General features: G+C 41.1%; 1 protein-coding gene across 3 annotated transcripts in view; it reads right to left on the reverse strand.

Annotated features, from left to right (window-relative positions):
- The window catches only part of tmem131l (transmembrane 131 like), a 41,961-nt gene that overhangs the window by 5,738 nt on the left and 23,795 nt on the right, over nucleotides 1–12,428 (reverse strand). For 2 of the 3 annotated variants that reach the window (XM_042424431.1, XM_042424452.1), the window contains exons 7-30: nucleotides 11,342–11,446; nucleotides 9,347–9,424; nucleotides 7,941–8,094; nucleotides 7,039–7,097; nucleotides 6,857–6,962; nucleotides 6,647–6,749; nucleotides 6,228–6,372; nucleotides 5,878–6,048; nucleotides 5,710–5,779; nucleotides 5,478–5,601; nucleotides 5,306–5,375; nucleotides 5,097–5,206; nucleotides 4,907–4,976; nucleotides 4,582–4,715; nucleotides 4,198–4,340; nucleotides 3,891–4,077; nucleotides 3,374–3,559; nucleotides 2,728–2,877; nucleotides 2,025–2,577; nucleotides 1,799–1,911; nucleotides 1,204–1,373; nucleotides 910–1,116; nucleotides 682–760; nucleotides 85–194 (exon numbers count right to left, since the gene is read on the reverse strand). In XM_042424431.1, the coding sequence (XP_042280365.1) occupies nucleotides 85–194; nucleotides 682–760; nucleotides 910–1,116; nucleotides 1,204–1,373; nucleotides 1,799–1,911; nucleotides 2,025–2,577; nucleotides 2,728–2,877; nucleotides 3,374–3,559; nucleotides 3,891–4,077; nucleotides 4,198–4,340; nucleotides 4,582–4,715; nucleotides 4,907–4,976; nucleotides 5,097–5,206; nucleotides 5,306–5,375; nucleotides 5,478–5,601; nucleotides 5,710–5,779; nucleotides 5,878–6,048; nucleotides 6,228–6,372; nucleotides 6,647–6,749; nucleotides 6,857–6,962; nucleotides 7,039–7,097; nucleotides 7,941–8,094; nucleotides 9,347–9,424; nucleotides 11,342–11,446 (3,397 nt within the window). The remainder of the gene's footprint in view (nucleotides 1–84; nucleotides 195–681; nucleotides 761–909; nucleotides 1,117–1,203; nucleotides 1,374–1,798; nucleotides 1,912–2,024; nucleotides 2,578–2,727; nucleotides 2,878–3,373; nucleotides 3,560–3,890; nucleotides 4,078–4,197; nucleotides 4,341–4,581; nucleotides 4,716–4,906; nucleotides 4,977–5,096; nucleotides 5,207–5,305; nucleotides 5,376–5,477; nucleotides 5,602–5,709; nucleotides 5,780–5,877; nucleotides 6,049–6,227; nucleotides 6,373–6,646; nucleotides 6,750–6,856; nucleotides 6,963–7,038; nucleotides 7,098–7,940; nucleotides 8,095–9,346; nucleotides 9,425–11,341; nucleotides 11,447–12,428) is intronic. The other variant, XM_042424441.1, reaches the window with a different exon arrangement.

Raw genomic sequence — 12,428 nt, forward strand, 5'->3', positions numbered from 1 at the left:
CCTTTTTGACGAAGTGTTTATTTTAAATTTAGCTTTCCTTAAAAAACACATTAAACATTTTATTGTAAAAGTTTCTGGGTTTACCTGTGTTCCTGTCCACTCCTGCAGCAACAGCAGCAAAACTGGGGGCAAAGCTGGATGCTGCGGGGTCGGGGCTTTGGCACACGTCTTTGCTGCGATACAAGCTGTTCATGCTGAACAGAGAGAAGGCAAAGCTTACAAATCAAACAGAGAACGGATGACAAAAAAGTACATTTTCCACAAGTTCTCTCCAAACAATACAGATCACAATCTGGAGATTTTCAGTGGACCGGCCAATACAAACAACTCTTTGATGCACAAGTCTGAGAAAAATCCAAAATGACAATATTTTGTTGCAACAGGAACATTAATAGGATCTGCAAAAAAACATTCCTGTGTATTATGAATTATCATTGTTTAAGAGTTTTAAGTTCATTATCTACATTTTTATGTGTCTACAAAAGTGCTCAATGGAAGACATTTTATATTTTAAGCTGGATTTCCAGCTTTTGCAACACACAGATACACTAGTATTTGTTTTTTTGTTATTTGAGTATTGCTAACAAATGCAGATAAGAGGATGTTTCTGTGTAGATTCATACAACCAGCAGAGCCAGTTCTTGTTTCAGGCTGAGTTTATGTGTGTGTTTGTTTAAGTACCTGAGAGCCTTGTAGTTTGTATTCATGGTCTGGTAGCAGTCTCTCTCTACTGGGTAGACACCGTACTGCATGGAGTCCCCTGTAAAAACAATCAATCTGTCAAAACACTACAACACTTTTCCGCTTGTGATAAAAATTATAGCTTTAGTCCTACATCACGGTTCTGCAATAGAATAGAAATCTGAGTTCAGGTTTTCCTAGATAAAATAGTGCATAAGAGTTCCGTACTTTTTCTAGATGAGGTAGTGCAGGCGTGTGTCCGGGCATTGCCGTCCTTGTCTCCCTCTATGCTGCTGGCACTGCTCCAGCTGCCCCAGCTCCCTCGGCTGGCCCTCACACTACCTGAAGAGCTGCCAGAGTCTGAGCCAGACTCACACACTCCGCCGCCACGCCGCTCTGTAGCACACTTTCGTCGAGTGCGAGCGGGACACACACCTGCCGGAAATAAACATAATTTATTGTGTCAGTTGTTGTTGAGTCAGTAAAGCTGCAGAGAATTGTGCCAAATCATGAGTTACGCACCATTCTGTTTGAGGGGGCTCTCAGCGCTCAGTCCAGGTTTTGGTGCTTCTGGCTTGGAGCTGTTGCAGCAGCGGTTCCTGTTGCGGGATGCACTGATGATACGCTCCCCTGTTTTCCAATCGGGTTCTTTCTCCCTCTCTGGCATCACTAGCACACTGTGCTCAGGGGCACTGGGGTAATCAATAATATTATATATGATATTAAAACATTAATAATAACATATCTTATTTTACTGTTAAGTGCTTTAACATTATGTCCTGTCTTGCTTGGTTCATTTTTGTATTAATTTGGGGTATTTTATGCCTTTACTGTGATGATGATGGTGAAATGACATAAAGAGATGAGATGAGAGACGCAAGAAAGGTCCCCGGCCAGATTCAAACTTGGGACATTTCAGTTCATGATCGGCATTTTTGTACCACTAAACCACAGGCATGGCCTCAGTGACACTGCTGTTTAATGCAGCTGATTTGTTTGCTTTTTCAACATTGCACAACAAAGACCAATATCATGACGTATCTTACTACGGAGCATTAAAATACATGTGAATTGATATATTGTTGAAAATACTCATTCAGCAAGGTGTGAGTCTTACCTTGAAACATTCTCTATCTTCCTCCGACTCCTCTTTCCCTTATTATTTCCTGATACTGTGCCAATCTCTGCACTCTGTACTTTCTTTTTCTGACCTTTTGCATCTTCTCTTAGCTGGAGAGAGAAAGAGTGATGATGGTTAGATTACAACCGTTCAAATATATCTGAATCAATTAGTAAGACATAACATTTAACTGAGCAGGTACCGATTGCAGCACTTTACTCACCTCAAGTTCAGAACTGTCCCTTTTCTCAGAGTTGATCTTCTCTGCATAGTGCTCAGTGCGAGTCTTCTCTACAGGACTGCACACCAGCAGGCCTGGTCTAGGTCCTGGACCCAACGTGACATTATCTGGGAAACCAGCAGGCATTTCCATGGGAAACATAACTGCTGCTGGCACTCTATCTTCTATAGTGCTGTGAGGGTCTTCTTTAAAGTCTGCTGGTGTCTTTTTATCCAGCTCGCTGATGAACGTTGGTTCATTGTTGTTGCAGACATCAGGGTCTGGGGTCAGGGGAGGGTCGGGTATCAGGTCTTCATGCTCTTCTTCCATTGTCACAGCGCCGGTCGCTGCTGTGGATGAGCTGGACTTGTATTTGGTGTAATAGAGTGAAACCTTGTGTTTCTTTTGCGGTTGGGCTGGGGTGGTTGAAGAGCTCTTCTTTGAGGATTGAGGACGTGGGGCGGGGCTGTTGGCCAAGGCTGGAGAGCCACGCCCCTTACCTTTGTCAGAGGTATGACAGGTGTCCACATAGCTCTTACAACTGCCCTTTGTTTTACTGCACAAACAAGACACAAAAAAGACAAATGTAAGTATTTTAAGACCAGAAAAAATGAACTTGCAGTATTTGTCTTCAAGCATGAATACTGCAAATAGTAAATAATATTTATGATGTGTTTACAGATGCTGAGAAGAGGGTTTGACATACTTTACTCCATTGGGTGTGATATTGTTGACAGCGCCATTGTCCCGGGACAGAACAGAGTTGTGGTTGCTTCTGATGCTGGGCATGGAGAACTCATTCAGGATATACTGGGCCTGATGAAAGGCCATCAGACACACACCAAACAGGGAGAAGCTGCAAAGAAAAGAGATGCAAAATAAATTATGAGAGGATCTAAAACTGGAAAAATGACTGTGACCTGTTGTAAATAGAACTAATATCAGAATCATCAATAACCACCAGCCCCTCCTTAATCAGGATCTATACACACCCCTGCTCTTGCTCATTTCTGAATGTACGGACATGAAACACGCTACTTTTAAATGTTATGTGTGTTTGTGTGGTTGTATAAATGATTGTGTTAGCTAGTTATCATATTCAGATCAGACAGTAACATAACAAAATATGGTGGGTGTAGCTCAAGGCTTTGTGGCATCTCCATATTTCTTAATAAGTTTTGAAATTTTTGAAGAGGAAGTTGATTTCAAATCTATTTCGTTTGTTTGTTGACTTTGTTTAGGTGACACCATAAAGAATAAAAATAAAAAATACAATTCAATACATGCATTTTAAAGCATATTTTGTGGAGAGGATCTTTAATGATCAAACAATGACTTAAAAAGGTACTAACCATGTGAAGATGAGTGTTACCACCCAGAAGGTTTCCTCCCAGCTGGGACCAGGAACCACCTGGGCACAGAGAGGCAACATGTGGTGGGGCAGCGTCACATTGAGGGTGAAAGGGAAAGAGGTGCCGCGTGATGTCACCAGGATGAGGTCCCGGATGACCCAGGATGAGGTGAAGTCTGGGGTGAACCTGTAGGCACAGACAAGTAGACAGAGAAAGAGAGAGTGAGAGAAAGAAACGGACAGAGGAAGATGGAGTGAGAAAGAGAAGATAAAAAAGGAAGAAGAAGGTATAATTAGAAGGAAATATTGCATAAGGATGTAAAAGAGGAAGACAGATAATAGGAATTAAGTGAACAGATGTGGGCGCTGCCTGCAGCTGAATGGCACCAATATACAGCCACCGATGTCAAAACATTTTACATTTTAACTGACATACTGAAAGGCATCAAGTACAGAAGATATAACATGTTCATACTAAGATATTAAGAGAGTAAGAAAACAAGCTAAATTCAACTTACGCAATGGTGATCTCAGAGGAGGTGTTGTGGTCCAGGCTGAAGGAGCGACATTGCAGCACCTCAAAGCCAAACCCCTGACACTTATATCCATTTATATTCATTGACATGACAGTAAGCGGCAGCTCTCCTGCATTCTCCACCTTGAAACTCTTTTTGATGGCGAAAAGTGGCTTGTTGGTGCGCAGACCTGTGGGGTGAGGATAAATTAATGTTCAATCATTTGTGAAGTGAATATTTATCACTGAACTTAAAAGACAATGATACTTAACAGTACTTTATTTATGTTAAATGTAAACTTAAATCTCACCATCTCGACACTCCATTAGAGTTGACTGAGGAACATTGAAGCGCAGAGAGGCTCCTGGGCCGGGCAGTTTGCCTCCGACTCTGAGCAGTTCTTTGGCCCCGTGGCCCTGCACTGTCACCATGTCAAACACTGTCAGGTTGTTCCTGCAACACAATTAAAAAGACACACAGTGAGCCTTGACTCACACAAGCCCTGTGAATTCAGTTTTTTCCTCCAATTCTATCTATCCATCAAATAGTTGTTGAGATATACCAACGTTGTCATCTCTAAAGCCACGCTGTTGGCATGGCTATAACTTTTAACAAAACTGTATTGTGTCTTTTGAGTGTTTTGTGAAAAGGTATGAGCACACTTTGCACTCATCCTAGTAATATGAATCGGTACCTGATGATGAGAATGGTAGTGGTGGGTTTGTGCTCAGAGGGAGTAAAGACCACAGCGACCTCTCTGGCCTCCCAGGGTTGCAGCAGGAGACGCAGGACACCCTCTCTTGTCATTTCCTCCACATTCTCACCCGCCTGTAGACAAACACACAGAAAGAGTGAAAAAGGTTGGCAGAGAAGCCTTTGCTGAAGAACAACAAGCATGACTTAACTTTAACTGTTCTGTCTATTTGTTCAAGAAATGCATAGATAATTTAGATAAGGATTACATGCTGGTAGGCAAAAAGCAAGAAACTTTATTTCCCTGGAGTGTTTTCAGGATTTACCTTGGGAGGAGTGGCCAACAGAGAGAACTCTGTGGTGCTGATGTTGACAGAGAGGGGGCTGATATTAAACCTGCCAATAAAAACAAAGAAAACAGTTAGACAAATCAACTAAAGGGATGTGCTGGCTGAGGCGGAAAACATCAGGTGAATCATTCTTTGCTATATAATACATAAACTCTGGACAGCGTACCATTTAGTTAGGAGGTCCAGGGCCTCAAGGGGGGCTGGGTACAGAGAGAGGATTCGAATCTCTACAGAAACCACTGAAGAGGAAGGATTCTTCAGCATAAAGGTCTTCACCTAAAAACAGAAACATTTTCTTTCAGACAAATGTCACAAATTGTAGTCTATCTTTAAAATATATGATCTATTTTCAGATAGCAATCATTAAGTGCCCACCCTGCTCTCATTGACAGGTGTAGCCCCAAAGTCCAGAGGTGAGGATGTCTCCACAGGGAGTCTGGGCCACCTGAGAAGACAAAGGGATTCACAATGAATAATGTTAATGGTGTGTAATGACGGATCACACAAAGCACAGAATCATATGAGGGGCCTTGTATTAAAGACTGACCTGCAAGGAAGTTTGTCTTTATGGTTCTGCCACCGAGAGCAGAGCTCAGCAGCTAGTTTGTTGTCTATGGACCAGGATGAGGGGAAAAAGTCCGGGAGGAGGGAGCGCTGCCACTCTAAACGACCTGATGGGATATTCAAGAAACAAGCAACACATTAACAAAATAAAAAAATAAACTACTCAGTATGTCTCTTTATCACACAAAAAGTGGTTGTGATGTTCCATGCCTCACCTGTTTCAGATAATCTGAGTGGGCAAGGTCGTCCACACTCTCGTTCAGCCTCAAACACCACTTCCCCCTGCTGAGAGAATGAACACATCAAGTATTTCCACATTTGATCCATTACACTGCTTCCCAGTCAAACAGACACCTTAATAACCATTAAAGCCAGTCTTTTACCTTGGAAGGAGTAGAGTGAAAGTAGAGGGGAATTTGCAGGGCAGTGCCCAGTTCGGTGTCCAGACTCAGGGTGAACAGGTGGTTGATGGGAAGGGTCCTGCTGAGCAGCTGGAGGGACAGGATATGCCAGCAGCCCTGGGGAACTTTGAGTGGGTGGCTGAAGTTCATCACCTGACAGACAGGGGGCAGCAAAGACATTAGAGTTGAATCCTGTCATGAACTTTCTGTGATAGAAGGGTTGTGTAGCTTTGGCCAGGTCAGAGTCCATTTGGTATAAACTAAGAGATCATCATTTTATCATCATGTGATTAGATTTGCTTCTTATCGCCACGTGCTGCAGTGGTGCATACCTTCATTACTCCCTGCATCTTCTGTGAGAGGCTGGCATTCTTCACAGTTAGGGGCAAGAGGAAGGGGTTAGTCAGCCACAGGTCCACCTGGTCTGCATCCCTTTGTTTCACCTGGAAAAGGCTGAACAGATCCCCCATGGTCCTTCTGCAGGAAGCAACAACAAAATGACATTAAAGTGATACTCTAACGACTCTTCATGAGCTGTTAAAAGAGTTTTAATATTGCCATGATAGACTTATTTTCATTATAGCAGAGATACTGTGTGTATATATATATGTGTGTTCTTCTTGTCGTTTGTAACTCACTACAACCATAGCGCTTTAAAAAGAACAGTCTACTATGGATGTAATTCTTCAGATCTGTTATGTCAGCCTGAGAGTATGCCCTCCAAAACATTTCAAAAGAGTTTCTGATTTACCTGTGTGAGATATGTAATCCAGGGAAGGTGTAAGTTGTCCTGTTTCCCAGAACTTTTAAACTGATATGACTTATGCACTTCCTTCCGTGGCCTGGCAGTGAACCTGATATCAGATACAAAACTGTTGATAAAATATTCAAAGATATTTGGGGCAAATTGAATTGCACTTTATACTGATAAGAAATTATTCAAACTGAAATGAGTATTTACTTCTGCAGGCCAGGGTGGCCACTTCAGTGAAGTTTTTTGCTTCTGGTCTCAGGAGAACCTGATTAAATTCCAGGCTAGCCTCCACTTTTGATAGCACCTGCATGTCCTGGGGAGATAAAAACATCTAGTCAGGGCCTGTACATTGCTACCTAAACTACAGCAAAACAAAAACAACACCTCACCTTTATGTAGAACTTCTTGCCTCCAGAATTTAACATATAAACTCCTATTTTTGGTTCCCCTGTAGAAACAAAGGACAGGAAAGTCAAAACAGTGTACTAAGGTACAGCATAACATACTCTTATCTGTGTAATAGCTTGCTCATACATGCTTTCAAAGGCAGATTCATCCGAGATCTTGAGCAAATGTATATTTCAGGTTAAAACTTCTTAGAGAAACGAAAAATGACCTCCATGTTCACATAGCAACACAAAGTTCAAACAAGACTATATAGCAAGTTACAGCAGAAATGGCTGCTGACAGAAACAGTCTTGCACTGTACACACAATTTAACATTCTGTTTGCTGATGTGGTTCAATGACAAAGCCTCAGGTGTGAATTAATATGATGAAACTATCCACAGTAACTGTATACCACCAATGCCATGTAAACCTGTGGTTGATTTCATTGGTTTCTTTGATTGTTACTCTGTCAACTGAAAACAGGAAAGCAGAACTGCTGTCCTCTCATATTTCTCTCATGCCTCTCATCTGACAGTTCTTCCAAAACAGTAATAGTGTCGTTAAAATGATCTTCCCCTTTTTGTTGATATGGACGGTTTTCCCCAGAGCAAAAGTAGATTCAAGAGAAAGGGAAAAGCAGCCACAGGAAAAACGTAATTAGCTCTATATCTAACGTCAAAACTATTTTAATCTTTTAAACTTCTGCTTTGATAGCAGACCATAAAAGGCATCTGAAAGATAAGACTGGGGTAATTTGAGTGGAGGCTGAAAATACAGCAATATGCTTGTGTGAAATTAGATTGTTTCTCCTCGAATGACAAATCAAATTGTCAAGCTATACTGTGGTATACTTCAGTGCCTTCAGTGTCACATTCCCGCAGCTAATTTCCCTCCCTACCCACCTACTGCGGCCTGTCCAGCAGTTGGGGCCACCAGCAGCACCAAAATGTGCTCAATGACGTAAGGCTTGAGCTTGTCCAGGTCAGCGGGCCGGTCACCACGCGCCGACAGATTAATCTGCAGACTGAGGCGCTCCTCACTCTGGAGGCAGGACCCCTGGGACGAGACAGGAAAGGCATACCAGTCACGCACCACGCAGAGTCGGGTTAAAAAGAGCAAAACAGAGAAGCATGACAAGTAGTTGAGGAATGAAGAAGTACAGTAAACAACACATAGCAATCCATATGTTAAAAAGAGAGAAAGAAAGTATGAATTGAGTGTGAATTAAGTTCAGTGTGAATTATTTTCTTCGCCATTGACGGACATGAGAGTAGTCAGAGGCATGGTGTACATCAGCCGGCAGAAACAACAGGGCAGTACCCCGTCACCCCCACCCTGTGACTAACACCCTCTTCAAGCTAACAGCTCAGTACTGGGAGAGTGCAAATCTCACTGCGAACCGGGGCTCGTCTCAGTGGGTGAATCACCGCTTGACGACCTGCAGACAGATGCCTTGGCCTGATGCCACTGGGCTCAAGGCCTGCAATAGCAAACCTAATCCCTTGAAACCAAGGCTACTGTTAACTTCCTGTGAGGCTCATTTAATCTGTGAGATACTGACTAAAGCCCAGTTCTCAATTCTGTTAGTGAGGACTTGGATGAGGGGCTAAAAGAACCGAGGAGTGAACAGGTGTTGGTCTTGGATACAAGCCGAAGGTCACAGATGGCACACTTGTGCAACTAAACGTAAGGATGATTTCAGTTTGTATAATTATGACAGTATCATTAGGTTGTCTACATCCATGTCTTGCATCATGTGTATTGTGCCACATGAGCACTGGGAGCCCCGTGTCAATTATAGAGTCTCTTGAGAAAGCAATTAAAAGTCTGGCAAGAGATCTCACCCTCCTCAGGGGTTGTGGAGAAAACAGAAGGCGCTCAGATGACGAGCCCGGCTGTCTGTTTAAATTTTACACTAGCTGGCCCTCTGCTCAGAGGAGTGGGTGTGACAAGAGCAGTGAGAGAGGTTCAGCTCTATTTTTGTAAAGTAGGAACAAACTAAAAACACTTTAGGATCATACATAAGAAAAGAAACGTACGCGGTGAACTACCATCCTTCCGTGTTTTTTCTCAGTCTATCATTTGGCCACCCTCTCATGCCATCTATTTTCCCCGTCACATCTGAAAAACCAGTTTAACTGGTTGTAATAAGTGTAATATCGCGAAATTACTAAGTCATCCAAGTGCATCCATCATACTTGGAAAAAAACAGAACTGACAGCAATGGCTGATCTGGACAAACATGAATCAAATTAATCTGTGTAAAGATCTGAAGGACCTGTAAAATTAACGTGAGCAAAAGAAGTACCTGAGGGTTGTTGAACAAATTCTTCGGTAGGCTGCACTCCAGGAGTAGACCCAGTATGGTGATGTTGGAGGCATCTTCCTGCAGGAGAAACAGCATAACAGGCCATAACAGGCCAATCGCAGGTTGATTAGTTTCATGTAGAATTATATATATATAAAAAACAGAGAAAAACAGCCAGCAATTGAGTGTTCATTGTTTAGCTTTCATATATGCTTCTGATTAATGGCTTTCACAACACCACACTTGACTGAACTCTAGTGGTGTTGCCGTGCACTACACATTAAAGCAATTCAATAGTTCAACATTGCAGCTTCAGTTGGTCATTTCCATGACTAAAATCCCCTAACCAGTTATGCACTGCCACTGATGTTAGTAAGGGATACAGGAATTTCAAAATACAGGGGAATACCTTACTGAACAAATTACAAGGAGCAGTATGACGTCAACAGTTGCTTACAGGTCCACAAAGGGACCAACTAACAACTGAACAGTCTCTTGTCTGTTTATGTGATTGTTGATTCTAATGCTGACCATGATGGACTTTACAAAGTAGGTATAACAGCAGGACATCAAGTGTATCTATATACATTTAAACCTGTATGAAAGGTTGTCAGATCTACAGATCAACTTCAAGTAACATCTACTACACTATCAACCACTAGATAGTAATATAACCAAAACCACACAACTCTTAATATATGCCAGTTTGTTTTATTCTGTATATGAACTGTTTCAGATAAAAAAAAATGTGAAAATTTACATGACTGCACATGAAACAGGACATGGGTGACAGAATGACTGTTTGAAGTCTAAATACTTAAGCATTTTAGCCAATTATCCAGTTCTACACATGGTCAGTGGTCATCTGGACTGTCGTTTAGATAAAACTGGTATAGTAGTTGTCTAAACTGAGATTAAGCTCCCAGCTGCCTGGACCTTGCTTGAAATGGGACAATAACGCTTCCTTTTCAACTTGCCTACATAAAGTTTGAATTCATATACTAAACATAACTTATATTTAACTATGTGTAGGAATTTACACTCACTGCTATGTTACATTTATCCAGTCATCACCATCTCTTAACTCCTTTCACACATGTTCTTTTATCATGACTCTTAATATATCAAACTAACAGACAAAAAGACAGAATGGAGAGAAAGCAAAACCCTTGTCCTCAACTTTGTGCAGACAACAGATAGTATGAGATAAGAACCTAATAATTATTTAAATGTTTTCTTCATTTGCTTGTGTTTTATTAAGCTGCAGAGAAAATTTTACTGACACAATATAATTTAAAGCATATGTAGCCATTTGATTATGAGTCCTATAAAAAGTGGCTAATGATTCTAAGTATTTACAGTACATAGATAACATTTTTATTGTCAGGCTTTTCTTTTTTTAATACGATGAGCCTGCTGAGGCAATAAAAAGCTGCATTCAGCACAAGCAGCAGCTGTCTGAGTGATTATGAGAACTACAGTCTCTCTGCACTTGGCCAAGCTGACATTTTTCAACTGCCACCCCACTTCCTGTTGTGGAGGCGAGGACTTCTTTCAGATAGCGTCTCACACACTTTCACTGGCTTGGCTTGCTTTTTAAACCATGCACTAATTTGTCATTGGTTTCTGGTGTACTTGCATGGCTTTGAAAAACATACACAAATGAATGATTGTACATAAGCATGTATCATTTTAAATTGAGTGCATGTGGTTATACTCTACAAGTAAATATTTACATTTTTAGGCAAAAAAAAAAAGAAAGAAAAAAAAGTGACTGGTATGTGGCAACGTTAATGCTGACTGCTCACACATTCAGTAATTTAATGACAGCAAGTGCTTGTCAGTGTGTCTATCACAAAGCCTCTGTGTGTATGTATGAAGCCGTTTGTTTATCTGGGCTGGCAGGAAAAGGGAAATCAGCTGCTTCCAATGATGAGTCATTATTCAATACACTGTTGGGCCTCCACAAACCAACACAGACATTTAAATACATACCTGAGTTTGGGTCAGCTTAATGCTCTGGATGTGAGGGAATATTAGCAGACTATCCTTTCTTTGGACAGACTTTAATGAACCCCGGTGAACTCCCACACCAAACACCTATAAAAGGAACAAATATTAATTAAAGGACACACCACATGCACTACATTAAGGCCAGGCAGACAACAAGCACACAAAGCAGAAGTGTCATTTAGTGGACCTGATCTGACCCTGTGGAGCAGCACATAATGTTGTAGCTCATGTGTTGTGGTTATAAAAACAGACAAAGAAAAGCTACGTTGGCTAATAATAATAATAATAATTAAGAAGGATGCAGCATTTTGGAATGATTCAGTATAATCTAAACAAATCAATTTCTAGTTTTTCATTCAAAAATTGAAACTACATATAGTTTTCAGGTTACAGAGAACTTCCAAATGTTGGCTGAAACTGCAGTTAACACCAACTTAAAACTTCAAACCAAACTACTGACTTAACACAGTCAATGAAGGTTGTGAAACTATGAATTTAAGAATGCTTGCTCTGACTTGGTCCAACAAATATGGAACAAGAAAGTTTTACATACTGTAACACTAACCTGTGACAACATGGTGACACAGAACCATATCAACTGTATTCAAGACATTAACTGTACCTGCATTTTAGCTGAATATAGTGTACATGGCAGACATAAAGCCCTTAAAATAATGCTTGCTATTCGATTAGTGGTTGTTTCTCCTTTGACAGTATGTTGGCATGTGTCCCAACATTGTGCTGAGCATAAAATATAATTTCAGCTATCTAACAACACAGTTTTATGAGACCATTATTTTGATTGTACAGAAAAGGGGTAAATGTGTAGATATGCAAGAAAAATACATATAAAAGGACCTGTTTTTGGTTCATCGACAACATAAAAAACAAGCGAATGACGGGAACATTTACATGTCTTGGAAACATAAAGGGAGTGGCACTGTTGGAAGCTGTGCATGGGTGTAAAAGCATGTACATGTTTGGGCGCGTTCGCTTGCCATTAATAAGCTACATGTCAGAAATACTGTGGTACAGGTTTAATAGAAGTTGGACAAAGTTCTCAACTATA

This window comes from Thunnus maccoyii, chromosome 2 (assembly GCF_910596095.1).
Source record: "Thunnus maccoyii chromosome 2, fThuMac1.1, whole genome shotgun sequence".
Classification (NCBI taxonomy): Eukaryota; Metazoa; Chordata; class Actinopteri; order Scombriformes; family Scombridae; genus Thunnus; species Thunnus maccoyii.